This window comes from Chamaea fasciata, unplaced genomic scaffold, assembly GCF_029207755.1.
Source record: "Chamaea fasciata isolate MVZ Bird 193981 ecotype frontalis unplaced genomic scaffold, bChaFas1.0.hap1 SCAF_9, whole genome shotgun sequence".
Classification (NCBI taxonomy): domain Eukaryota; kingdom Metazoa; phylum Chordata; class Aves; order Passeriformes; family Sylviidae; genus Chamaea; species Chamaea fasciata.
Genome location: NW_027094094.1, coordinates 13,277,133 through 13,304,348, shown reverse-complemented (window position 1 = coordinate 13,304,348; position 27,216 = coordinate 13,277,133). Strand labels below are relative to the sequence as shown.

The following is a 27,216-nucleotide window of genomic DNA, read 5'->3' as shown; positions in this document are numbered from 1 at the left end:
TAGTTGAGAGACATGCAGAATTGTTTCTCACTCTTCAGGGCTATTTTTGTCTTCTAAACAATGACAATTTGCAGAAGTCTCAGCCAGAAAGCAAAGACCCATCTCAGTTATCAGCAAAAGGACTGATCAGCCTGTGTCCCTAAACTGCAATGCAGTACATAGGTTAGAGAAGCAGACCCAAAACTCCTCAATCCCTTCTAGCAAAGCCAGTCCTAGAACTGCTGCAGAACTGGCCTGGAGTCACTGCTAAATGCAATGATTGTCCTCATGGCCACACTCATTTTACTCAACCACCATCTCCAGGGTGTGCATTTGCTCATTCAAGTGAGGCAAAGTCTTACTGTCATGGCCAGAATGTTTGTGTCCAATCTAGGGTGGCTCTTGAGAGCTCCATGAAGTTTTTAACAGCTTCCTCTTTCAGTACCCAGCTACAGCCCCTCTGAGGGGAGAAGGAACGGAAAGATAGGAGCAATGTCCAGCTCTCCTTCTCAGCCCAGCCTCAAACTTCCTCCAATTTACAGAATGATTCATAAGCCATCAGCAACATACTGTTTTCAGGGAGAATAGCAGTACGAAGATGGTACAGACAATCCCTTTGCTAGTGAAATACTGTCCTGGGCCAACAGTTCACCTGGGGTGGGGGTGGACAGGATCTCAGCTCCAGTCCATCATGCTTGGGACTTTGGCAGGAGAGAGTTTAACTTCTCATTGACTAGCATTCCCCAGCCAAGCAGATGTTAAGGGGAGACTACAATACACATCCAGCTTCCAAAGGGTTAGCATAGCAGGCAGGAGAGGAAAGAGATGGATTTGGCTCATAATAGTCAAATTTCAAGGGTCCTCTCTCCACAGAAAATAAGTCTGCAATCAGAACAGCCAAAAGCCGCAGGGAAGCTGGGGTTGGGGGAATGATGATCTGGCTGTTGTAAGTGTTTCTGCTGCTCTTCAGAGCTGAATGCTTTTTCAAAGGCCTAGCAATAGATATTGATTTCAGCCTGAGAGTAGCAGCCTCCTTCCCACCCACCCTCCCACCCGCCCTGAAGTGACTCTCAGCAGGATGCACTGTGGCTCTAAGTCTTCTGCTTAACAGCAAAGCAACACATTCTGGCGACATCTTAAATATATTCATAGGACATTGGTGACTGGGCTTGGAGGGGAACCAAATGGGATATAGGGAAGAGTGAACATGAAGAAGGGAATGAGGGAAGAAAGGGACAGGAAGGTTTAAAAATGTTAACTGTTCATGAAAGATAAAAGTCATCTTCTGATATAGCAGCACTTTAGCAGTCAGCCGCGCTGAGTAGACCCTGTCTGAGATCAACCGCATGCCAACTTTGTTCCAGAAACAAGTCTGAGAGCCTCTCTCTTCAGCAAGTATTGGTTACGTGGATAGTTCTTTTGTCCTGGCATGTAAATACTGCAGCTTAAATGAGTCCTGGGAACAAAAAACAGAACAAACCAAACAAACCCCATTCATACTAAGCCTTTTAATGGTTTAAAATAACATCTGATTGACCAGAGTGTTTGAGAAAATCAAGATCTGACAGGCCCAGAGCATCACTGTATAGTTATCAAACAGAATACAGGATGTGCCCCATGAGAGAGCACTTTCATGGGAAAATGTCACTGTGGACACCCCTCTGCCTGTCAGCTCCTCTGCCATTCTTCTCTCTTATGTTTACTGCTATTAACAGTAATTGTGTATGTACTCACCCATGCAGGCAATCGTGTTATCCCACTTCACTCATATGCATCAAATTCACTCTACAACTGACCCAAACATATGAAACATTTTGTCCTCCCCACACTGTGCTGGCCAAGACAAAAGGTGATGAGCAAACCAAGCAGGCTCTGATATGAGCAATTTAACATCCATACTATGCCAGAGAGTACAAGGGCTAGGGCCTATCCGTAAATTATTTTGCACATTGGTGCATTTCGATTTAATTTGACTGGGCTTCTGCTTGTGCCTCAGTGTCTCCTCCCCTAGCCAAGCTGTAATCTTGAATCAGCTTGCTGCAGAGTGAGGAGAATGGTCATCACTTCAGAGGGAGGTTCTTGGCAAAACCCTCCTGCCTGGTGACAACTGCCCAGAGTCAGGCCATCTGCATCCTCTTGTTAGGCAGCAGCTGCTCTACTCACTCTGCAGAAACCCTTCTTCCTTCTGGACAGCAGTATAACTGATTTAATTATTGATGATGATGGACAGAGGAGGAGGAGTTCTTCAGGGGGAGTCATAGGCACCACATGCCACAAATCCTAAAATAAAGTCCCTATTGTAAGGTACCAGAACCATTCCTGTCCTTTTACAGGACAAAGTAATTACTGTATAACCAAGATGACAAACACTGATAGACCCAGCCAGTGATTCAAGCAGCAGGCTCACACTACATCCAGTGTCACCTTTAAGCCTCACCTTACTTTTTAAAGTTTTTTATTTTTTATTTTTTTTTTTTTACCTGTGAGTGTGAGGTACAGTGTAGTGTTATTTATCTGGAGATGTAGGTGTATGTTCTGGACGGGGAACGAGTGGATTCTGCCTGGGCAGCTGGGTCATTCAGAAAATCCCAGATGAGGATGGTGTCATCATGTGAGCTGCTGACGATCTGGAACTCATCAAACTGAAGTCGAAAGACTCTTCCAGAATGCTCCTGAAAGGCCAGTGGGAGACACAGCGTGTTACTTTGCAAACTAGCTGGCACCTGGGATGGAGTGGCGAGCCCATCAACTTGGGCTTGAATTTAGTGTTATATTAATTTGTCAGTAAACGCCACATGACACACTGTGCACCACCATCACAGAGCATAAATTAAACCCTCTCTCAAGGAAAAGGGTTTGCCATGTCTGAGTATTTGACATGCAGGAAGTTTACATTACAGTTGTCCCACTACTCCTTAAATCCCAATATTAGACACACACCGTGTAGAACAAACCAAGCTCCCCCCCCACATAATTCCATCTGGTGAGGCTGACAGGTGCAGTCTTCCTTATTCCATGGCAAAACTCCTTCCTGAAATTACAGCATTCCCAGGTACAGTAGTTACAGGGTAAAAGATGAGAACTTTGCATTCAAGACTTGGCATCATTGCCACAGCTTAACATTGGAGGACACTAAGGAGCCTGTTCTAAAGTCCAGTAACACAGCAGTAATTCTTCCTAAGCAGTTCTAAAAATATGATCTAGAAAGGGCTTTCTTTATAGGCAGTTTGCATTCTGCTCCGAGGCTGTATGGAAATGGCATGACGATTTGGCAAGAGTTCAGACCATAATTAACAGGAGGCAATGGCAAGATCCTGGATATCACAGAGCAAATCCACTCTGCTTTCCCTTTTGTGTTGCCTATTTTCTCTTGGTGCTCACGAGACTCTAAGAGCAGTGGCCTCCTCCTTGGTCATCAGGGAACAGAAACTGTGCAGCGATGGTGAGCCCTATCTCTTCCATGAACACATATTTCTCTTTAGTGCTCACACATCAAAAGGGGCTTCTGAGGGTCAGGAAAAAAACATGTCTTAAAATACTTTAATACTGAAACTACAGGTTTCTCAAACATTTAAGCAAAAGAGAATTGCTAGTTACTAAAGGGGAAGTCTTTGTCTTATAGCACAAGACTAAAAAATACAGCTCAGCTTAAAAAGAACAACAGCTGCTTTAAAGTGAATTTCTGAATCTTTACATCAAAATTATCTAAAAATAAATGCAAACATAAGTCAGATTCTAAGATCATTTTTTCAGAATTTCTAATTAATGGAACCTTTTTGATCCTCTAACTGTAACTTGAGTTTGTCTTACAAACACATTATGAGTTTCTATCTTTCCATCTATTCTTAAGGGAAGTGTTTTTCCAGATTTTGTATTATAGCAGTAAAGAAGTTCTTCCAAAAAGTATCATTACAACAGTCAGATCCACTGACAGATTACTCACAGAGATGGCGGGGGGGGGGGGGGGGGGGGAGGGAGAGAGAGAGGTGCTTCCAAAAGTTCTTTTCTAAACTCTATTTTTGATCCCAGTTACTGTGGGCTAAGTAAGGCTGTCCTACCTGGACTGTTTACGTCATAAGGAGGGCTGAACTGTGAGCTTATTCTGTTCATGGAAAGCTTCTGTCAAATTCATGTGGCCACTGTTCCATCTAACGGAAGACAAAACTGGAAGGGACCTGGCATGCAGTGAACATTTGTTATCTGTGCACTTTCCTCCTACTGTTTGAAAATTGAACACAAGCAGCAGGAGACTCATGATGTTCATTGTGCAGCCAGGTTTAATTTTGGAGGACGAGGAAAGAGGAAAAAAACACCAAGGCATGGGTAAGCGGGTATAAGGACACCCTGTTGTCATGAAAGTCCTAAAAGCACCGCAACAGCTTCCTCTGCTCCCCACCCTGCTTTTGGCCCCCTCCATTGCTATCAAACAGGGATTTATGAGTATCCATGTGTTGAGATTCCTACAGTGTTTCCATCCCACCGCTTCTGATTTATAATATAATTAGCTGGGGCACTTTGGCTGTCCACTGCTGGAAAATGCAGAGGAAATCACACCAGTTAAATTAAGTCTACAGGTTACTAGGCGCACATTTGTCTCAGGCTGGAGGAGAAACACTACTAATACCAAGCTTAAGTCTTAGACTCTCAGGATACGAGCTCATGGGCACAGAGTTGTTCTGTAGCTTGGAACGGGGTGACCAATGACAAAGGGCTTTTCTGGATTTCAGCCATGAAACTATCTGCACTTGTATTTGGCTAACAAGAGGGTTTTTCAACATAACACCTATGGGCATCCAAAGCTCTCATGGACTCTGATCTTGCAGCTGACAGTCCAAAAGGGTAGCATGGCTTAATGATCTTACTACCTGTCAGCTGAGGCCCAGTAGCTTCACAGCCTGCACCAAATGTGATGTAAAGTACTTCAGAGAAAACTACAACAGGAGCAATTCAGATGGTGATGAATGTGCAGGTCAGCCAGCCCAGCTCAGCTGGTGAAAAGTAACCACACTTTTAGAGAATCAGACAGCCTTGCTACGATCCTGTTTTAGAGCACAGACTACAGTCACGTGCCACAGCAGGAAAAGGTCTAACATACACCAATCCAAACACTGCCCAAACACTTTCAACCTAAGAATTAAAAACATATAGAACTTATTTTTCAATGAGATTTTGGTATTGGATGGAAATCTTGCTTTATCCCCAGCAACAGTGCCAGTTTATTGGGTTGAATGTGGTGGAGGAACACTTATAGGAACCACTCCAAGGCCTTGGCTGTCCTGGTATTTTTCTCACAACTTTCCCACATTATTTTAAGACCAAGCAGAGCCATTGTTAAACATGACTGTGAATGTTTTTAACGCTCACATAATGACATTTTAACCACACCATCATTGACCTGCACTAGAAACCAGTGGACAGCATGAAAAGAGTAGTTGCTGTTTAAGCATAAGGTGATTTCACTGTCTGCTTCAGGCCTTATCTGCTTTTCCTTTAAACACCCAAAAGGCAGTTAAAAGCAATCCCCAGAGTGTCTATTTCTGTTCCTCAAATTTGGAATGTAGTATTTTAAGAAATTTCATGCCAGCAATTCAGAGAACTTACTACTACATCATCAGGTACACACAGATGAATGTAAACCCACTAGCATATGGATTCCAAGGATGAGTTAAAAAATGGATTCAGTTATTAACTTCAAATCACAGAATAAAACTGGTGAAAAGTCCAGAGTGGAGTGAATAGGTCAGAGATTCTAACTTTTACTGCTTGCAGTTAATAGCTTGCCAAACTGAAAGAAGTTGGACACCCAGAAAAGCCAGACCCCTAGAAATTATTTCAAGATCCTGCAGACTGGGGCTAAACTGACTCGAGTTTTCACAGCTCAACACAGCTTTGACCAAGCACACTTTCTTTAACACTTCTGTCTAAAGCTCTTACCACAAGAGTTCGCAAGCAGAGGGTTCCTGCTGGAGCACGGGGATCCAAAGCAGCCACAAGATCCCATACTTTAATTTTCCTAGTGGTGAAGAAATAGACAAACACCATTGCTCTGTTAAAGAGAAAAGAGCAAGCACTCACAGAAAAAAAAAATCTGTTAGTACAACTTAGCTAATACACCAGTTTAAGGAAAATTGCAGCAATCCTTCTGCTCGTGAGACCTGGTTCTTGCATTTCCCCTTTGTAAATCTTATAGAACTTAATGGGAGGTAAAAATATGCTGTCAATAAAGTAAAACACATAAAAAGCACGTGGTAATAACTAACAGAAACACATGGGAGTGCAGACAACTAGTCTGTAATGGCAAATGGTCCTGCAGACTACCTCAGATGGGAAATACTGTTCTTACAAGTGGTTGAGCTGGAAGAAGTTTCAGGTTGAGTCAGTCAGATATTCTTACAAGCACAAAAACTGGACCACACACATCAAATCATGTGGACTTATTTCAAAAGAAGAATGACAGCTATGCTCCGCATGACAGCATGGTCTGCATTTACTGGCCATGGAAAGGTCCTCTTAGTATGAGAGAATCTCATATTTATACACAAGATGCACAAAGTGGGATGGGAGACACTGAGACAGGAAGATACAAAGCGTTGACTGCACTGATAACCTCACCCATCATATGCCCCACTGACTATCCTCTTGTTATCAAAGCGTATGCATCTCACCAACTCTTCATGGCCTTCCAGTACTCGTAAACATGCCCCACACTCAATATCCCACAGCCTGGAAGAGAGTACAAAGAAGCATTAAGAATTTTTTAATACCTTAGCATTGCAATGAAACATTTAGTCTTCGCTTGCAGTTAATGGAAACTTGGAAATAAAGACTATGATGGAACAACAAAGAAGAAACAAACTACACTCATCACTCCTTTTCCCACAGTTAGATGGATATGTGATTTTCCACATGACCCTATGATGTTACAGTAACACACTGGAGATGAGTCACAAACCAGTTGTGTCTAGTATCTACTGCTCTAGTAACACAGGATATCTCCCAGTTATCTTCACTGATAACTGATAAAGTGAGCCTCATTTTATTTTACTGAGGTTCATGGTTCATAAAAGTGTTGTGCTTTGGTTTTAAGATATTAAGAGAGGGAGACTTACCAATCCCCTCAGCAGCTTGTTTCAACTGATACGATCACCTTCAGAGGGCATGAGCCCCTTCTGTTCCCCTACATGCCCATTTCTGATTTGGAGACTATCATCAGACAAATTAAGTTATCAGTAGAGTGGTGAGAGGTACAAGAATTAACAAGACCTTATCCTTTGTCATTTCTCCCCCTGAAGGTATGTTTAATCTGTAATCCAGGCACCTGATGCATAAACTAAAATGGATGCTCTGTGTTTATTATTTTGAAATGCATTTTTTTCTTGCTCTCAAATAACTCCTGTGGCTCTATGTGGTCTGTTTCTAATAATACTGTATTTCCAAAAATTTCTGGCACTCAAACCAATATACAGTAAGAGGCCCAGCAACCCACTCAACTGTAACTATCCAGAGTTTTGGCTTTTGTGATGGATTTTCAGCACGGAGAATACATCAAAATACATATTTTCACACTTGCACACTACCTTGAAAAACAGTTAAACGCTTTAAACAGTTACGATATAAGTCTGCTTTTCATGGTTTTGCCAGCTCTTTGACACGACTCCCAATTACCATGAATAAAGCAAGATTATTTGCCTACAAGAACTGAAATTCTTTGACATGTATTGTCTAGACGTGTTCCATCTCTGGCTAAGACATGCTCTGCTCATACAGCAGTCTCATAATAACAATATCTGCTCTGACTACCTGACACACAGCAGAAAGAAAGCAGTCACAGATGTTCTTAAATGCTCATTCAGTAAGTGCTCTGACTGGCATGAACTTCACAGTAGTGAGAAATATGGAGGATTTGTGGAATTTCTTTGGGTGACACATCTTGAAGCAGCACAGCTGCTGAGAGGTCAGGTCACTTCTGCTTGAGAGACAAAGAAAGAGATAAACCATCCCCACATATTTTATTCCTGAGGTTTCCCAGGGAATAATCCAGATCCAGTTGATGTGTGCCCAAGGCTGGTGGATAATCACTGCAGCTGTCTTGCCACAACAAGTTGCTCTCACTTTGGACAACAGAGGAATGAACAGAACACTTTTGTCACTGTAGAACTGAGAAAGGATATGTCTATGCATGCATTTGAAGCCAACAAGAAGCACAAAGTGATTCTTTAATCTGTGAAGTTGATCTTTCAGGAATCTGTGAAGAGCCCAACAGTTTTCACTTGAGTACGGCACACCAGTCAAGGTCAGAGCAAACAACTCCATGGCAAAGGTCAGCCAAAGGCACTCTGGCTGGTCAGAGAGCATTACATCTCTCAAGGACTGTTAACAGGATGGACAATGCCAGAGATTAACTGGTGCAGAAAGGTCTGAAGAGCAATCTTGTGCCAGGAACTTTAGTGCCATGTGTTTTCATTCCTTGCCATTGATCCTGAAACTGCTAGCAGCTCTGGGAGGCTGCAAGACACTAACTCAGGCCTGTATTTTCAGGTCCCAGTCTGAGGTTTACCTGAATCTGAATGGGATTACAAGAGCTGATCATGTCCCTTGTCATTTGCCCATGGCAAATGGGCTTTCATGTACAAAGGGGATAACTGCTGTTAAGAGTAGGGTCTCTTAGCAGTGTTGGTGCCAAGGGGCTTTCTCAGATTTGATAAGTTTCTCTAACTTCTGCTTCTTTAAATATTCAAAGGAACAAACAGTACAAGAACTAAACTTGAGGCTTAAGAACTAACAAAAAAAATCTCACTACAATGTGTACACAGTCAAACACACTACCACTGCTCCTTCCTGTAACTTTGGGAGAACTTCTGGAAGAAGAGGGAGGTCTGCAATTATCTCAGCCTTTAATCCACTAGAAAGCAGAGCGGGGAGATGTGCAGAAGGCAGGTGAGTTTGAATCCCCACTGCTTAGAGAGAATGCTGTTGTCTAAACAGATTGGTATCAGATCCTTATGTCTGCACACACTAGAAATAGACACATGAAGATCAACCACTCATTAAAAACTTAACCCAAGATGATACAGTCTAATTTTATTTTCTTGCCCCAAATTCTCTGGTTCCTTTTTTTCTACACCACGTTTGTCTGTATCAATTAAGAACTTTGGCCCTAGAAGCTAAGATACTGAATTGATTGGATTAAACTTGATGGACTGGTTTCTGCTAGATGGAAATTAGCACAGTGATAGTGATATCTGTGTAGCTGTGTCCTCTTACACAGGTGAAATTTCCAGTCTAATTCAAAACCTAAATAATTTTTCTATGTGGAGTCTCCCTGCAGAAGTCTCAGCTCCTTGACATGTCCTTAATGTCTGCAGTTGCAAAACTAGAAATCACAAAGTCTTCTGGAAAAAAGTTTCCCTTCAACTGAGAAAGAATGGACTTTTAAGTTCTGTATTAGCTTCTACTGAAGTCCAGCACACAACATCTGGTAGTGAATTAAAATCAAACCTACAAAGCACCAAGCCATCCACAAAGATGACTGAGGAACCTTTTCCTTAATCATCCTTCCACTGACTTGTGCCCTCTGCTAATGGCTGGGATAAAACTGTCTTTTAGCATTGGGTAAGCCTTTTGCCTTGCTCACACTGCTACTAAACTTGACTTCCATTAAGATTCACTGTTGACATTCTTGAAATTCTAGCATAATTTATCTGTCAAGTAGGGATTTTGTCCAATGCAAGCATAAAAGTAACTGTATTCCTGTTCAGCATTATCACTATCTTGACATTTATTTTTATTAGCATTGCATATTTTAGATCCTTCCCTAACTGCTGTAGTATTTAACTATTTCTTGCTCTGCTTCTGAGGCCAAGTTTCATAGTACAACTGCAGAGGCTTATTTTTTCTACTTGAAGTGCGGAAGTTCTCACCAAGCGGTGCTGCTCTAACACAATGCCTGTAATACCTCTTCCCTTGATTAAGAGATGGAAGTTTTAGCTCTCCTGATCATGCTCTCAGACAGCCCTGTACTAAAATCTGGAACAGTGACCTGGTGCTGCCAACCAAAGGACCACTGTTTTCCTACAAAATGCAGAGCAAGGAGAGGCAGCATGTTACAAACCAAGTCCACAGGCAAACAATAGCACAGATCATTCTCACTGAGGAAAAATTGTTACTGACATGTGAAGTGAAGGGTTCCTGCTGACACTGTCCAGCTTTCAAGTTTTATCAAAAGGCAGACAATTACTTAAAAATTGATAAAGGGAAAAGGAAGGTTGCTGTTACTTCCATTTCCATGACAGAGCCATTTCTCTATATCACATAAACTAATATTCAAGCTTGTTCCATACATCCTGAAATTAGTGGGACATCCCTCTGCCAGCAGCTGCAGGATGTAGGGAGAAATTCTGGCTTGTGATACCAGAAAGAGTTAAATCTCAGATTGCAACCAGGGCAGCTGGAGAAGTGCAAAAGGCAGCAAACTGAACTTCATACTCTAAACCAGCTGTTCCAAACTTAACCAGGTGCCAAGTACCACAAGAAGAGTTTGGCGAGAGCCCAGGAGGATTTCTGCAGAGGATTAAATGCCTCTTACTGCAAATCTGACCCCTTTAACTAGACACATAGTCCAATTAAAATATCACAAGAGGACATTGTAGAAAGTGGTACTTGCCAGCTCTTTCATACACCAGAATTGTCAGAGCAATGCAACTTGTTGATTAGTATGGGACTCTTGAGATGTAGAGGGTGAAAGACAACACAGTAAAACAGGCTTCTAATATCTCTTTCCAGTAGTTCCCAATGTTCTATACCAAAGAAAGCATATTTCAAAGTTGACAAGGGTACAGAGCACTTCAGTTGCCTAACCTCTGCATGTCTCAGGGCACCAGAGACAGCGTGCTTGCACAGAACCCTGCGATGAGGAGTTTGTGTCTCACCTGATGGTATTATCTGAAGAGCCGCTCACTACTAGCCTGTCTCTGTACTGCAGACATGCAATGCCTCGTTTGTGGCCATTTAAGGTGCGCACAAATTCGCAGGTACTAGTGTTCCATACCTGTGACAGGAAGCGGGGAGGGAACCACACAGAGACAAAATTATTACGAAGAGACTAACAAAAGATGGTGTCTGTATGAAATATAGAAGCATCCAGAATGCTCTTAATGAAGATGCTATCATTAAGACTGGGAAAATCGCCCCTCTGATGACCTGTGATTATAGTCTGCAACATAGAGCAGGTTGGGTCACTGTACGCAGATTTTTGCCACACAGTATCAAATTAGCTTCCAGGTTTAGTATTCTTGGGCTATGATTGAGTTTACACAATACAGATTCTCCTGAGGTTTAATGCTGCAGACTGGGATCATAGCAGTAATACTTGAGTGTCTCCTACCCACTCACCTTCACTTCTGTCCCCATGCTGCCCTCTAACAACTGTTTAAATGACTTAACAGGTTATGGAAGTGGTCAAGTCGAAAAAGAACACAGAAAAAAATGTTCTTTTTCAACTGCATCTGTACCTGGAACTGATTTGCCATAAGCTCTGTAAATGGGCTGTGCCAGCTCAGCTGAGGAGGGACAAGTGCAAATGAGCAGGAGGAAGAACACTGCTTCTAAAGGAAGACCCTGCCAGGGGCCATCTTCCTTGTCAGGTCACTGTTCTTTGTTAATAAATACCCCAGTGCTGCAAATAAGAAGCGTCTGAAACACCTCACCTTTATAGTTCTGTCACCTGATGCTGATACAATGTACTTGTCATCAAAGTCCACCACGTTGACGGCAGCTCGGTGCCCTACGAGCACCCTCCTCAGGGTGATGTCTGTTGGGGAGGCCATGTCCCACACGGCGATGGAGCGGTCCTTGGAACACGTCACCATCATGCCGTTGTTGAAGCGGAGGTGCAGCACGGCTTCGCAGTGGTGAATCAGTGTGTTCAGCATCTCGCCTGCATTCACGTCCCACACTCTGCAGGTTCAGATTTCAAACCAGAGAGAAGAGAGTTAAAAACCTGCACAGAGAATTTTCTGCAGAGCAAGAAAGGGACAGGGAGAGCTAATTGACTCTAGCGATATTAGAAAAGCGAACACCACAAGTTATATATACATCTATTAAATAGTTCATTAAAAAATGTATTAGATAAACCTGTTGATTATGTGTACATTGAGACAGTCCAGCAGCCAAAAACCCTGCAATGCAGTTAACACCATAAAAATAATGCACCCAGGAAAAAAGCATTCTTTAATTAAGGGAATTTAATGCTGAGGAAAGGCAGAAGACTGATGGCCTTAAAGACTGGTGTTTCCTGGTTGTGCCTGCCTATTACACACTTCCTTTTCAGTCAGTGTGGAGAAGTAAGTTCCCTGACAGGCTTCATTTTTGACCTCTCTCACAGGACTATCAGCTCAAGTGGTTAATTTATACAGAAGTAGTAGAAGGCAAGACAATTATTTTCTAACAAAAACAAGCAATTGCCACAAGTTGCACCATGATTTGCATTTACCCTGCGGTGGATCTGGTACACAGCTACATTCCAGGAATGTGCTGAATACCCAAATTAAGACACAGCATTTATATCAATTTAATGTTATTGGAACTAACTGTTTCAACTGAAATACAATTTAAGATGCAAGTTAGATAAAAGCTTCATACAGAACTTCTAGTACTTGAAATGAAGAGTTTAAGCCTTAAAAATATTTCTTTTGGGCTATTCTGCTGGCAAACTTCTTTTGCCCTCCATAAAGAGATTTATTTTGGCACTATCACACCTGTATCCCAGATAAACTATATGAAAGCAGGAAACAGCTGTATCATCAGGCATATCAGACCCTGAAGAAGTTAAAACTTCCCGCTGCCAATAAGGCAAGCAGTAAGAAAAGGCAAGATGTGAGAAAGACTTCTAATTTTCTAACTTATGGAAACTAAAGTGCATCAACTTATAAACTCTAAATGAGAAGGAAAACCACATTCCAATTAGAAAACGCAAAGGAGAAAAAACTAAAGACCTGAGCCATTAACATATGAACAGTTTGCAGACAGAGTTGCCAAACTGAACAGGAGCTGGAGACCCACTGACTTCTTTGGACAAATACGTCCCTGAGATCTCAGATGCATTAAGAGCCCATCTGTACAGTCTATTGGATGAAGCCTCTCTTCCTGAGGAGACCCAAGGATAAAAGTGATGCATCCTATGTGCCTCTGGGGTCTGCACAAACGTTTATAGATACAGTGGGAGACAAAGTATTCCTGGGCAAGTAGCCAGTCTGCAATTTGGCCTGCCTGGCCTGATAAGGAAAAAGACAGTGCTTGTTACAGAAATTAGCCTCTCCTTTTGCGATCTGTTTGGCCCAGTGCAGTTCCCACATCACCTCCAGGCAGGCAGTGTTGCCGAAATTCTGGATTCCTATGAATGACAGGACCCCAAAACCTAGCAGAACTGCAAGACCGAGACTGCATGCATCACATGTCAGGAATTCAATTTAATAGTTATTAGCTTAACAGTAGTAGTTTACACAAGCACAGAGGAGCTCGCACCCATAGGAATGCATGCTAATAGCTCCAGAAAAGGCCACCAATGCAGCTTTTTGCTGTCTAACTTCCACTGCATGAGCACTGCTTGTACTCTGACAAGGAGGGAGTACATGACAACATGCAGACGTTAGACCTGCCCCTTCACATCCAAGTTCAAACTGCAATTCATTAACTCATATGTGCCTCTATTTATACTACAGGTCTTACACATTCTGGCATCCTCTGATATGACTAGTGGACTTCACTGCACAACATGCACCACTAGTGCTACCTTGAGGTGTCCAGCCTTTTACTGGAGACTTGAAGGAAAGCAAGGTTAGAAAGATTGAATGAAAAGAAACATCATGCTGAAATTTCATTTAAAGTCATAGGCCATCTAATTATACATATGTTGTTAAAATTAAATGACAATGGATGACTAAACCTTCAAACTTGATTTGGAAACTTCAGCTCTTAAAAAGTTATTCCCAAAGAGAATTTACAACGTTCTCAGGGAGTGTCAAAACATGCAAAACCTTGGTGAAATGCCAGATGGCCTTCCCAAGTCATCTTGACCTTGACTGGCCTTGGTTTAGATTTTCATTTCTCCTTGACAGCGATTTGCATGGACATCTGATAAACAAGGATAGCACAATGCTGAACAAATATGCTGAACTACTTCTTGGAACTGCTTGAACAGCACACATTTAAGAAGAGAACATTTCAGCAGCTTGCAAAGCTAATATCTTAAGAGGCAAACAGAAAGGTCCATATCATGAGCACACACCTGACTGTTGAGTCTGAAGATCCAGTAATGATCACCCGTTCATCATACTGGAGGCACAGGACAGAACCTGTGTGTCCGGTGAGAATTCGCTTGCATTCCAATGTATTCTTATCCCAGATCTAAGAGAGCAAACATTCAAAACTGGACAGTTCAGTAAGGTTTTAATCTCTCAGCACTTACTGGTTTGACTAGACTGTTCTTTACTACAGCACATCTTCCACAGTGCACTTAGAACACCTTTAGCGGCATCTCCAGAGTCTTCTACAGGCTCTTTGGTGCAATACATTGACATGTTTGATATTACTGGCTTTACTATGAATATTGGTTTTACCCTTCTCATTAGGGTACAGGGCCCATTAATTACATAGCCTGTAATTACTGCTGGACAGAAACTCTGCTGGCAAAGCCTGTCTGTCTGAAAACAGGGTCTCTCTAGCCAGATAAAAGAGGCGTAGCTGCTGTGCAGGTGGGAGATGGGGGGAAGGGGAAGGACAAGGCTAGCTTACTAGCAAGAGACTGGGTAGGTGTCACTGAAATTGGGACACTATTATTTACGGCATAGGCACTCTAAGCTATTAGTACGCCATGATGGAGCATTCTCACCTTAATAGTATTGTCTCGTAGGCCGCTTACTATCTTCTGATCATCATACTGTAAACAATAAACGCCTTTGCTTGTCTCACTTCGGCAGTGGATCCTCTGTAAACTGTGCCTTCCGCACCGCCAGTTCGACTCTATTGTCTTGAGAAGACAGGAGACAGATGTAGGGGAAAAAAATAAAGCATGGAACCATCACCCCTTTTTTTAGTTTGGTTGAGAAGGCAGCAGACACTTTCTTTATGCTTTTCCCTGCAATCAGGCCCATACAATGACATAACTGCTTTCTAGAATACATGCAATAAAACCAACTAAACAGACAAATGCTTGAAAAACATATCATGGCTAAACGGGTCTGTGTTGTTGGGAATGGTGAGGAAGAAGTAACTTAAAAGCCTTCTTCAATCTCCAACCTTTAGCTCCCTGTGGCTCAACAGCTAAGAAACTGAAGAGAAAGTCTCAGTTGAGCTCTAAGTGCTTTTACAAACCTGTCACAACAGTGCCTGAGCACAGCTCCTGCCATCAGGAAACAACCAGAACATGCCATTTTGCTCACACTAAATGCAAGGCAAACATGCTCAGCTGCTTCTTGTTTCCCTGAGTCTTAGGACTGCAGACTTTAGAAATGCACTTTCTCCCTGCCTCAGTTCTTGGTATCTTCCTGTAACAGCCCATTAGGTCTCATTGCACCAGGAGGAGCAAAGTACTGTTGAACAGAGAAAACCAAGATGTTATGGTGCTGCTGTGATATCTGATGTGCAAAGTCTGGAGACTCCACCTGCAAACAGCTCACTGAACAATCCAAGGCATCCTCTGTCTAAAGGAGCAGCAGGATCTTTTATAACTATCCCAGATCTACAAATTCCAGACAAACACAGACATGTCAGATTTAATGAAATATTACACTGCAATGGAATATCCCCAGAATTCCAGCATCATGAATAAATCAGGAAAATTTGAAGAAAACAAAACTAAAAAGCCAACAGTGAAACCCCCACCACATATGGCAGCTGTTTCTTACCTCTATGTCCTGTATGATTTTGGGGTAAAGTGCTCTATAGAAGGAGTTGGGTGGTGCAGTTCCATCAGGAGGTTTATTTTTAAATAGATATTGCCCCCTGGAAGACAAAGAATATTTCCATTGAACACAAATCATGTTTCAGCATTTTGGAGAAAGGTCCTTCTGGCATTTTACAAATGGGTAACCACTGCTGCCAGATTCACAGTCAAACTTAATTTACTAAGATGGGATGGTTCCTTGTTTGTTTGCCCTGCAACATGTTAGTGTTGTACTTTAACACTGAAATACCCAAGAAAAATCTATGTCTAGTAACTAGGGAAATGGAAATAAATTCTCTATTATGGACAGGGGCCCATTCAGCTCAGTAAGGGTTGACAATGGTTCATCCTTGGAATACTCACAACACATTATCAGAGGTCACCTTTAAAATAAAGCATGCAAAGTAAACAAAAGAAGCAAAGGAACCCTCAAATTCACTATGCATTCAAGGCTAGCTTTTATCTGCATTAGCAGGAACAGTATCAGTTTGGTACACAGACATTTTACTGCTACTATTCTGTTTTGGTAAGCAACACCTCATCTGTGGTGCCTCCCTCATCTCAACACTGATTTGGAATACTCATATCCCAAGCTAGAGTTTTGTTACCAAAAAAAATCTGTAAACGGCAATCACTGCCTGCTGTGTAAAAAACTTTAATTCCTCATCCTGAAGTTAAGAAGCCACCAAACACGGTGTGGAAGCTAGTAAACCCCACCATGGGCGTACTAACTGCTGCTCTGCCTGGCAACATGCCTCACAAAATGGAGAGAGGCACAAATGCCTCCGAGTGTAATCCTGGCATCAGAGGCACAGAGTTTACACTGGGCCAGCTCTCCACTTCTCCCTCCCTTGATCCATTACAGCATAATTAATTGTTCAATACTTCCTTGTGCATTTCCTTCCTGTCCTTTAAAACTCAAAACTCATTTCAGAGACTGTACATTAGCTGCCCTGATGCACTTGAACTAGAGAGATCACAACAAAGAACCGAAATCTTTGGATTGTATGGCAGGACTGGACTATAGGACTGAACAAACAAAATGACAAATGCTCAGAAAGAGAACCTTTGATACTTCTTTAAATCAAGTATTCTAAGCACAACTCAAGGGAAAGGTGCTTTCATGTTTGGACAGAGGAATTACCTGTTTCTTCAAACACCAGCAGACATGCATACGGGAACAAACACATAAAGATGGCACACATGGATGCAGACAAACCATTAACTAGACAGATGCCTATTTACTGTGATCCAGCCTGGAAGTGCATTCATGAAAATTAGTATTATTGGCCAAGGAAGACGAAAACCTATTTGGAGATGCAAAGAATACCTTGGAGACATTCTGGAAGACTTAGGGTAGGTCTAGAAAACCTGTGTACAAGCCTATGTGCCTAAAAATGTTTTAATTCTTTCTAACTTTACTACCTAATGCAACACGAAGTCTGGTTGCTACCTGTAAGTTGTGCCCTTCTGCATGTAGAGTCAGTTGTTTACCGTTCAGCTGAAGGATCGCTTGGAATTTCCATGGCATCCTCATAGTTGTTGTGCTGTGGCTCTGGGATAAAAGGAACTATTGTTTGCAGGTTTTGATGACCAGCCAATTCAATCAGATGGACACAAGCGTGCCCAGATTTTCGGCTTCTGTTTTATATTTCTCTAAATCTGTGTAACCCTTACTGCTCCCTGACAATCTGCCAGTGAAGGCTGCCATGCTGCAGAATGGAAGGGGGGGGTGGTTTATGTTGTAAAGCACAAGCTGCAAATGCTGAAATCAGGCAGCTCATGTGCAAATTGAGGAGCTGTAACCAAATAACACCAGTCATCCATCATTCTGAACTGTCCCGTTAGTCATCTCCTTGTGCCATGCACAGAGCTAGCACTGATTACAAGCTATAACATTCTATATGGCAGAGATGCAGTTGCACTGGGTATTTCCTGTCTGCATCTCAACCACACAATTCTATCTGCTCATCACAGAGATAACCAGAGGGCAATCTGAAAGACTTGGGCACAACTTGCTCTTGTGTCAAAGCAACCTCCAGCACATAGCACAAACCTGAAGAAGAGGTGCAGTAACAGGGTGACTGTCCTTGACATGAGAAGAAAAATTTTGCACCTGTCTTTTGGAAATATCATGTGTCTGTATGACTAGTATTTCATGCTAATGTTATTTCTAAAGTGTGAAGGGAGCAAACCCCAGTGATGCCTTGGCAGAAGACTCTCAGCTGATAACACCATACTTCAAGAATGGAGTAGAGTTAATTGGGAAGGGTCTAAACAGAGAAAACTGAAAGTACTAAGAGGACAACACAACACATCATTATGGTTGGCTAGTGCACCCAAAACATAGGAAATACAGTCATCTTCCAACACGGAAAAGATTACTGCAAAAAGGAGAATGAGAAACTGTCCTGTTTATCTGTGCAGGTTAAATGCAACAAGTCAAACTGTAGTCTAGGTATCAGGAACACCTCTCAAACACTGAAGTTAGAAAGAGTAAAAAAGTGAAACCACAGAACTCCTTTTCCAGGCATTGCCTGGGGAATCTCCATCAGCAGAAGATTTTAAGAACAAGTTAAGACAAAGATTTGGGATGACTTAAGTAAAACCCATCTCTGCCTATGGGAAATGGAAAGGACTAAATGACCTCTCAAGCCTCTCTTAGGACTTACTGTGAGTGACCTCAACACTAGGGAGAAAAAATGGAAGTCCTGGAGAGAATAAGGCACTAAAATAAATGCAGAAGTTACCACTGCCATACTTGTGTTTATTTTACACTCTTTAGAAACACCGCACTATTGGAAGCAGATCAAAGTAGTATTTATTTTTAAAGAATGTCTCATAATCCTGATTTATTTGCCTTTACTTCCTGAGACAAACAGTATAACAAAATTAACCATAAGACAGGGGTCTTTGTTTGCAACTCTGTATCTTTTTATTTTTAATAGCAACCAAAATGCCTGAGCTGTCACTTTTATCTTGTTTATGAAATATTCATACCCACTTTCCCTTCTGCCAACATCCTAGAGACACCCTTGGAAAAGAAAATTATGTATTAAGGGGTGTACCCCTGAGAGAGAAAGTTCTAATGAAATGTTAGCAGAGCAGCTTCAAACTTGAGTGAGACCTACATTGTAGTAAGGCTATTACAGATGATTATTAACTAATCTATCTGCATTTCTAAAGTCCCCTATTCTCTGTGGTACCTACCCTCAGCTTCCAGTTCGAAAATTAAACAGATATCTAATAGTGAAAATCTGCTGAGGAAAACAAACAGACCTATCAGGAAAGAACTAATTCATAGCACATGCTCCCCCACTGCTACTCCTGAAAAAGCTCCTCTGCTCTGAACTGCTGACCGGTTTAGGGTTCCCCCGAGGCACACACAGCTTCTTAATTTGAACTGAATGACAGCTGGGTGTAAAAATCTCAGTCTGTATATCTCACTTGTCACAGTGGGGTAAAGAGCATGATCAGATGAGGAAGTTGAGGAAAAAATTGTTGCCACAGCCAAACGATGGCCTAACTCCCCAACCCCTGATTTTTGGCGTAACCAACTGTCAGGTTTGGAACCGACATGATGCTTCAGTGCTGAATAACTCTTCAAATATGGTTTGAAACACACAACTCCTACTGTCCTGAATGGGGGCAAAAGTGGTGAAGACCCAGTTTCCTTACCATCCTCTCCTCTCTGACAAACCCCTCCACAGGGAGTCTGTCCTGACCATTCTCTCAATGAGCTTCTTCCACAGCATCCCGTCTGACGTCACCCGGTACCACTCCTTGCACACCAGCTCAGCAGCACACAAAGATTTGGCATCCAGGTATGACAGAATGTTCTCAGCAATGTGATCCAATCCCCGAGCTGGGGGAGAACAACAACAGAAAAATATTATTTGCTGGACAGACACAGAGTTTAAAACAACTCCACCTGCTGGTACAAAGATACACTCTCCATCCATCTCCTCTTCTGCATGTAGAGCTGGACCAAATGCACAGAAGAGCATTTGAGGCTAAGTTCAGGAGTGAGCAGTGTTCTCCAACTTCCTTTGGATATAGCACAAGTCATTAAAAATAATAAAGAATCCAAGAAGTCATTCCAATCTATTTCGATGGGTTTTAGCACAATGGGGATATTCTGTGGATGGCATTTCCAACTCAGCAATGCAACCCCCAAAATCTCTCTATATTAGGACCATTTCTCATCTCACTGCTACAGCTGTTCTCATGTTGCAATGGCTCAAAAGCTGTTTTTGCTAAAGCAGTAGCTTTTAAATGTAATGAAGAAAAAAATATATATTCCCAATGTGTGCCCTGAAGGGTAGTGGTACCTTTAGACAGGGGGGAGGGAAGAATATGCAGATGCACAGGACATCAAGAGGGAATGAGAGGCTGTGTAAGAAGAAAATGAAGCAGGTTTGCTAGTTTCATTTATTTTAGTGGGTGAAGGAAAAATATGCACCAAAATAATATCACTTGCAAAAATTTCCCAGTGTGAATACCAGGACTGGCTTTACTTCAAAATGACTGGAGTGAAATGTAAAGCAATTGCCTGGTTAGCACCAAGCACCTCAATGTAATGTCTATGTAGGGAAGGTTATGCTATGTTTCTTAACTGGATGGATGTAGTCAGTAAAAATGTGCCCTTACCACCTCAAATTTAATCACAATCAAGACTTCAGGAGAACAAGATGCCTTTAAAATGAGAAGTTGTGCAAATACAACTTCTCTTGAAGGCTGTTTAATTCACATGTGAGACACACCATAAAGAGATTATCTCACTTCACAGGTTAAATTTCATATGCTTTGTGAAAGTTTAGACCACATCATCCCTCAGGCATAATGTTCAGTCCAGCCAAAAATGAAGCATGGCAGACTGGTATTACATGCCAATCATTATATGCCTCTGGTTCACATTTGGGACAAAGTTAAATGCATGTTTTCTTGCTTTTAAAACAAGAGGCTCAAAGACCAGGCTCTGCTTGTGAGAGGGAAAGAAAAGGCCATAAGTACATTTTTACAGTCACACTGTAAAACCCAAACTGGGTGCAACCAGCTGACTTTGATTAGAGTTAATGACACAAAAATGGCCCAACCTTTTTTTCTTTAACGAAAAGATCTCAAAAGTATCTCCCACTGCATGAAAATGAGGCAATTCAGCATGCCTCCTCCTGCTGCTTTCAAATATACTAAACTTAGAATACACTTTGGGTCAGATGTTCTGCTCAGCATTTTATGCTTCAATCTTTATGTAGAAAAAGCATGTGAATGATACCAGGCACAACCAGAGAGTGGAGAAAGAGGTCTGACATTTTTTATCTTTAGAGATGCAAAATTAGATGTCAACCCGCAAAATAAAAGCATCATCTGCCTTTATTATGTATTTAATCTGAAAAAAAAATGTACAATCACTATTTTAAAAAAAAAGTGTTTGTAAATTTAGATTGACTCCACAGCAAATTGTGGAAAGAGAGAGACAACCCTTTAGTGAATGTGAACGGGAATTTTTAGGAATTCCACAACTGGCAGGGTAGACGTGGACATCCTGTTGCCTTGTTCCTGAAGCTTTGTGTGGAAATGGCAGATTTCCCAGTCTGTGTTGCTTCCAGCGGGCTCACAGACATTTACAGACCCACCAGGACTACAAATGCCTGCCTCCATAGTATACTTACAGGTGGCTTTAAGTCAGCAGCATCATAGGATAAATTAATTTTATATATGGAGAACAAATGGTGGCTTTAGGAAGCAGGGCTACACTGCAACACCTGGGCACAGTAATCTTCACCCATGTGCCCTTTCTATTTTGCCAGCAGTTGCACTTTAGATCTTGGCTGCAATGAGGTGCTGTAACTACTGCCATGTCCTTAAGTCATCCTGTGCCATTGATGCTAGACCCTTTGCATGAAAGAATATTAATGTTTGGGCCTCTCCTCCTCACATTTATAAGTGGATGGGCAGAGCTATTTTGGCCTGGTTGCAAACTCGATTTTATTATTTTGCTTCTTAGGAACAGCACAACACACTGAGGCATGTATCTAACAAAGCACTGCTTCCTTAAAAAGGAAAATTCTGCTCACAGAAGATTTTGCTAAATGGATGTGAAATACGATTAGCCCTTCAGCCCTCTGAACCAACAAGAATGTTTCAGTTATTTCACACATGAAATCCTTATCAAAATGACTTTCCTCATAAAAAATGTTAAACAGCTTGAAAATACTAAGCAGAAGTCTTATTTTTCAGAAACTGAACAAACTTTGTTAAGTACACAGTTAAGCTGTATTTTTCAAACAACCGTAATTTTGTTCAAAGCACTGGGAAAATAATCTGAGCCAACTTTATATTAGTAAAACATACCCATGATCTAAAACTACCTGTGATTCTGTTAATTCTTTGGGACTGTGCTAGGAGGACAGAGATAAGATGCCTCATGATTTTGACGTAGCTTTATTGTTTTATTCACTCCAGGGGGAGAGCAGGAGAGACAATGAAGTAGTAAAAATGAAACCAGAGTACTGAACACTTGAGAATTTCAGAAAGCTAAAAAATACTTACAGAGTTTAGGGTTTTTTTTTCATTATATGACTTAATTTAGAATTTCAGGTTCATTACTCTTTCCTAGGCAGCTTCTTACCTTCCTCACTTCCCATTCCCCTCATCAGAACCAGCTTATACTCGGGACATCCTGTACAGACTGCAGAGTCTGTGCCAGTGTAATTCCTAGCCATTAATTTTCTCCCTTAGAGCTATATTTACTAGGATATTTGCAATTTGCAAATATGCAAATTGATGCACATACATTATTTAAGCACACATTTCCCCCAACTATTAAAACACTCACATATTAGCTGCTTGATTCCTATTTATTCTGCATCCTGATTGAGTAAAATCAGCTGCTTCCTGGGCAACTATGAACAGATCAGTAACAAATATGGTATGGCTAGGAAATCGGGAATGTCTCTAGAGATAATTATAGCACCTGCCCAAAATTCTCAAAAAAAGTGCTGAAGGAAGAAATTAACCAAGTGCAGTGAGATGTGTTGATTTCATGGGCTGCTTTCATGGGGTTCTGTGGAAAAAGACCTGGAAAAATTGTGTATGTAACTATATGTATACTTCCACTTTAAAAATGGGGAAACCAATGCAGTTTCCAAACACTTCCTATTTTTCTGAAACAGAGCAGCTCCACATGTTATAATGCTGCTCTAAGTACACGAGATTATTGCCACTGGACTACTAAAAACTAACATAAAGCAGGTACTTAGCATAACTAAGATTTTTTTTTTTAATGCTACAACAGCCATTTGATTACTGGGCACAATGAGCTTAAAATCCAATGAGTCTACCTATTTAACTTCGTAGCAAAACTCCTGCACAGTGCCTTTATGCTTTATACAATTCACAGTTAAACATACTTTTTTCCATCTTTTAAGGCTAGAATTTATATTTCATGTTGAGAACTCCCTTATGAAGAATGATCAAATAACGGGATTGATCAAATTGCCAGAAGTTCAGCACTTCTCCAAAGGTATTCACAGAATAAGCTTTGGCAAGAAACACCTCTCTTCTATGGGCTGTTTAGAGACAACACCTGTACCACTTCCTACTCAGGTCCCTTTCAAGCTAAGGACCTATGGCATGAGAATGCTAATCTATTAACTATCTATCTATCTACAGAGGTATGATCTAATGCTCTGAAAAAGTATGAGCAAAAGAGCCAGGAATTTCTGTTTGGTTCTGAAACTCTATTGCTCTATGCATCTGATCTCCCATAACCTTAGTTTTCCCATCTGTAAGACAGGGCCGATATAAAACTGCATGTACACTACTTTATGTGTACATTCTGTGAGATCTGCCCAATGCCACATCTGAGAACATCTCAGATAATATTTTCAATGGAAAGCATACAAAGGTGTTAAAACCAGAACACTTCCATCTTTTGCTCTTACGCCCTCTATTTTCTATTAGCAATAAACACATAATCAAAGCAATGGCTTCAGGAAGTTATTTCAGTAGGAAAAGAGACAAATATCTAAATAAGAAAAGGGAAAACCTCTGCTGAGCAACCAGAAAGAGTAGTAGTTTTAATTTTAAAAATTTTTGTTATTCATGCATCGTTGTGGGCATTAAAAGCACAACTACCTGCCCTTGTGGCTTGGGATAACTACCCTCACAAAACACAGATTAGCTATCATGTACTCCTAGACAAACCATGATGGTGTTAGATCACGCCTTGACACACAGCAGAAACACAAATTGAAGTATTACAACATTTCATACTAGTATAGAGCTTTTCATTCAAAAACTATTACCTGTTTTGCAAACTGACCCTACAAGAGACCTCTCCAGCAGGGTAGGGCGGAACAAAATAGTTTTTTGAAAGACAGGGAGCAAGCCCCCTCTGCCTGCAGAAATACCTGGCAGTGCAGTGATGAAGTCCCGCTGTAACATGGGTTTGAGGTATGAGTTTATGTGTCCGTGCTGGTAGTGACACATCTGGGAGATGAGGTGCTCCACAAACTCCACCTGGTCAGACTCGGACCACTGTTCAAAGTACTTGACACAGAGCTCCTTCTCCTTCTCATAGCTTGCAGAGAGTTTTCTTTGCTTGGGCACAATCATACTGGAAGTGCCATTGGCAAGTTTTGTCTGTAAACAGGAAGGAGAGGAACAACACAAATAACACATTTGTGAAGATACACAAGCACTTGTACAATTTCTTTAAGGGGGCAGACAATAAAAGGCAAAAAGCACTCTGACACATGAAAGCTTTCTGAAACCACATATCCCAGCCGGTGCCATCAGCCTGAGAGCAGCCTGCAGGACAATGCAGTGGCTCGTGCCAGAGCTGCACACAAAAGACTCAGGTCAGATGGGAAACCTTCAGAGGCAGTTTAATATAAACACAACTTTATTTAACATGTAGACAGTAAAATGCATTTGGATTCCTAATGTACATATACCAGTTACCTCAATGCACCAACAGCAAACTGCATTTGTACTCCGTAGTACAAACTACGTTGTTTTTTTCCTCTAAAGAATGGATTGCTGCTAAAATTCATAGGGAATCCATGAAATGGATGAAAAAAATTGAATTATACCTCGAGTGCAAAGCCAGCTAAAATACACCCTGACATTTGGTAAATACTTCTTTCACAAAATAAAATATTTTCAACTTTCTGAGCACTGTTAATATCTTGTCAGAAGCAGTCAGCTCAAAGAAGAGTCTCAGGGACAAAACAGAACACTGACATTTCAATTTACTACTTGATAGTAAGATATAAATTCTGCTTTCTAAATGATTTAACTGGAAGAAAAGTGCACATTTTGCATTGCAAGGGTATCCTTTGTCCAAGTAAGATTAACCATTTACTGGGAAATTATTTTTTCTTGTGCTGGTCAATGGTTTCTATTTTCTGCTGAAAACGTGATTTTCTCTCTTTCACTGCAACAATTTGACATCAGACAGCATTATAATAACAGTCAATATTATTACATCATTTTTATTGTCAAAATGCACACAGAGGTTCTTCATTAATTATCAAACAATTAGAAATAACTTACAGATATAAGAACACATAAAACACTGAGGTAGGGATGCCATATTTTTGTTCTATGATGATAATTCTGAGCATCAACCTTGCCAGGGGACCTTACTAAATTTAAGGGAAAAAAAGTAAGTCCCTAAATCTCTCTGCAAAGATATCTAATTAACTAAAAGAAATGCAATGACTAACTGATTTTACAGGAAAAGGAAAAATAACAAAAAAGCCTCTTTCCAGCAAGTGCCAAAACAGCAGGCTATTTAGAGACCACAAAATTTAGTTACCAGTAGTAGATTTGGAATGCAGAAGTTTCTCATTTCTTGTGAATAAGTAATTCCTGAACTTCAATACCTCCCAATCCCAACAGAAATCCTGACTTTCGAACACCAAAATCTCATAATTTGAAAATCTACTTATCTGGTCACCATATACATTTCATTTTCTTGGAGATAATGTACCTAAATACTCTTCTCAAAATTTATGGAGAGCTGGACCTTCCTTTGGTAGAAAAAGATAGTGAACAGCTGTGATTTTTAACAAGCAGCTTTTTCTATTTCTGGATTATAGTTTGACTTAAGTGTCTTTGAGAACATAGAACATGGTGATCACATCATCAGTGCACCATTCTGCAGTTTTCAAGTTTACCCCTACTCCTCCTTGTGAATGTGTGGCTGTGGCTGTGTGTGGCTGTGATGCAAGACAACAGTGAGTTATGATTTCATTCAATCCTTACATGGACAGCACTGACTGCAAGCAAGTCAGAGAGCCAGTACTGGGCAGCAGGAAAGAAAAAACTCTTTTGGGCCAAGAGAAACCACTAAAGAGACTCTGAGAATCAAGTCCTATGTGTGAAAGACTGGACTTTTTCTAGCAAAGTCGAACAGTACTTTAGGGCTTGGCAAAAGATGATTACCAGTGGAGTGGACTGAACACTTGTGTTAAGGGATTCTGGTAATTCTTGCCGCAGTTAAATCACCTGCAAAACAGGCATCCCAGTAAAAACGCCGGATTAAGACAGCGGGGAGATGTTGTAACCCACAAGCTTGATCTCATTTAATTTCTTGGTTTCTTTGCTGTGCATCTTATGAAACAGGTTGTCTCTAGAAAGCATATTTTAAAAACCTATACATCTGTCTTTCAATTTGAGAGACTGTGAATTCTGCCTAATATGCTGAGCCTGAGCAGAGTATACAGCTGATGTGCAAAGGACACAAAGGTGCAGCTCCTTTCACAGGCTGGCACCACGTTCTGGCCTTTCCGTGCCTTCTGAACACCCTTCTCCCAGCAGCCTTCAACTCCCCACTTACTTCTAAAACATTGGTTTGTGGTATCAAACAGAAGTTGCAACATCTGCAAATACAAGTCATGGCTTATGTGTGTACAAATGGATGGCTTAGATGGGACAAAGCAATGCATTCTGCCTGAATACGGGCTTCTTGGATAGGAATAATGAATAAATTGAAGAATCCATTGACCATCACTTTTAACAGCTCTGGAAGTGAAACTCCAAATTTATAAAGTGGTTCTGCTAAGAAAAATATTTTACAATTTTTACATCCAAATTAGTGCTGCATTCTTATAATGTCAGCTTGAGACCTGTTCTGCACCCTTCCCTGCTCTGGTTTCCCACCAAAAGGAGTGAGCATAAGCCCAGAGGTGTGCCCAGCAGGTCCTATGGTTTGTGCAAGCGTGGGACTAAGAGGACAGGACATGCCATGAACACAGCAGTTCTGCAGAGCAGAGACAGGTAAACTG

At 41.2% G+C, this 27,216-nt stretch overlaps 1 protein-coding gene across 5 annotated transcripts in view; it reads right to left on the bottom strand.

Moving 5' to 3' along the window:
• Window positions 1-1,102: 1,102 nt before the first annotated feature.
• Window positions 1,103-27,216, bottom strand: part of BTRC (beta-transducin repeat containing E3 ubiquitin protein ligase) — a 115,319-nt gene continuing 89,205 nt past the window's right edge. For all 5 annotated transcript variants that reach the window (XM_066191039.1, XM_066191041.1, XM_066191040.1 and 2 more), the window contains 11 exons: window positions 24,334-24,565; window positions 19,598-19,784; window positions 15,882-15,978; window positions 14,867-15,004; window positions 14,264-14,382; window positions 11,685-11,934; window positions 10,908-11,026; window positions 6,592-6,702; window positions 5,914-5,992; window positions 2,460-2,651; window positions 1,103-1,435 (listed from right to left, as the gene is read on the bottom strand). In XM_066191039.1, coding sequence (XP_066047136.1) covers window positions 2,490-2,651; window positions 5,914-5,992; window positions 6,592-6,702; window positions 10,908-11,026; window positions 11,685-11,934; window positions 14,264-14,382; window positions 14,867-15,004; window positions 15,882-15,978; window positions 19,598-19,784; window positions 24,334-24,565 — 1,494 coding nt within the window. In that variant the 3' untranslated portion in view covers window positions 1,103-1,435; window positions 2,460-2,489. The remainder of the gene's footprint in view (window positions 1,436-2,459; window positions 2,652-5,913; window positions 5,993-6,591; window positions 6,703-10,907; window positions 11,027-11,684; window positions 11,935-14,263; window positions 14,383-14,866; window positions 15,005-15,881; window positions 15,979-19,597; window positions 19,785-24,333; window positions 24,566-27,216) is intronic.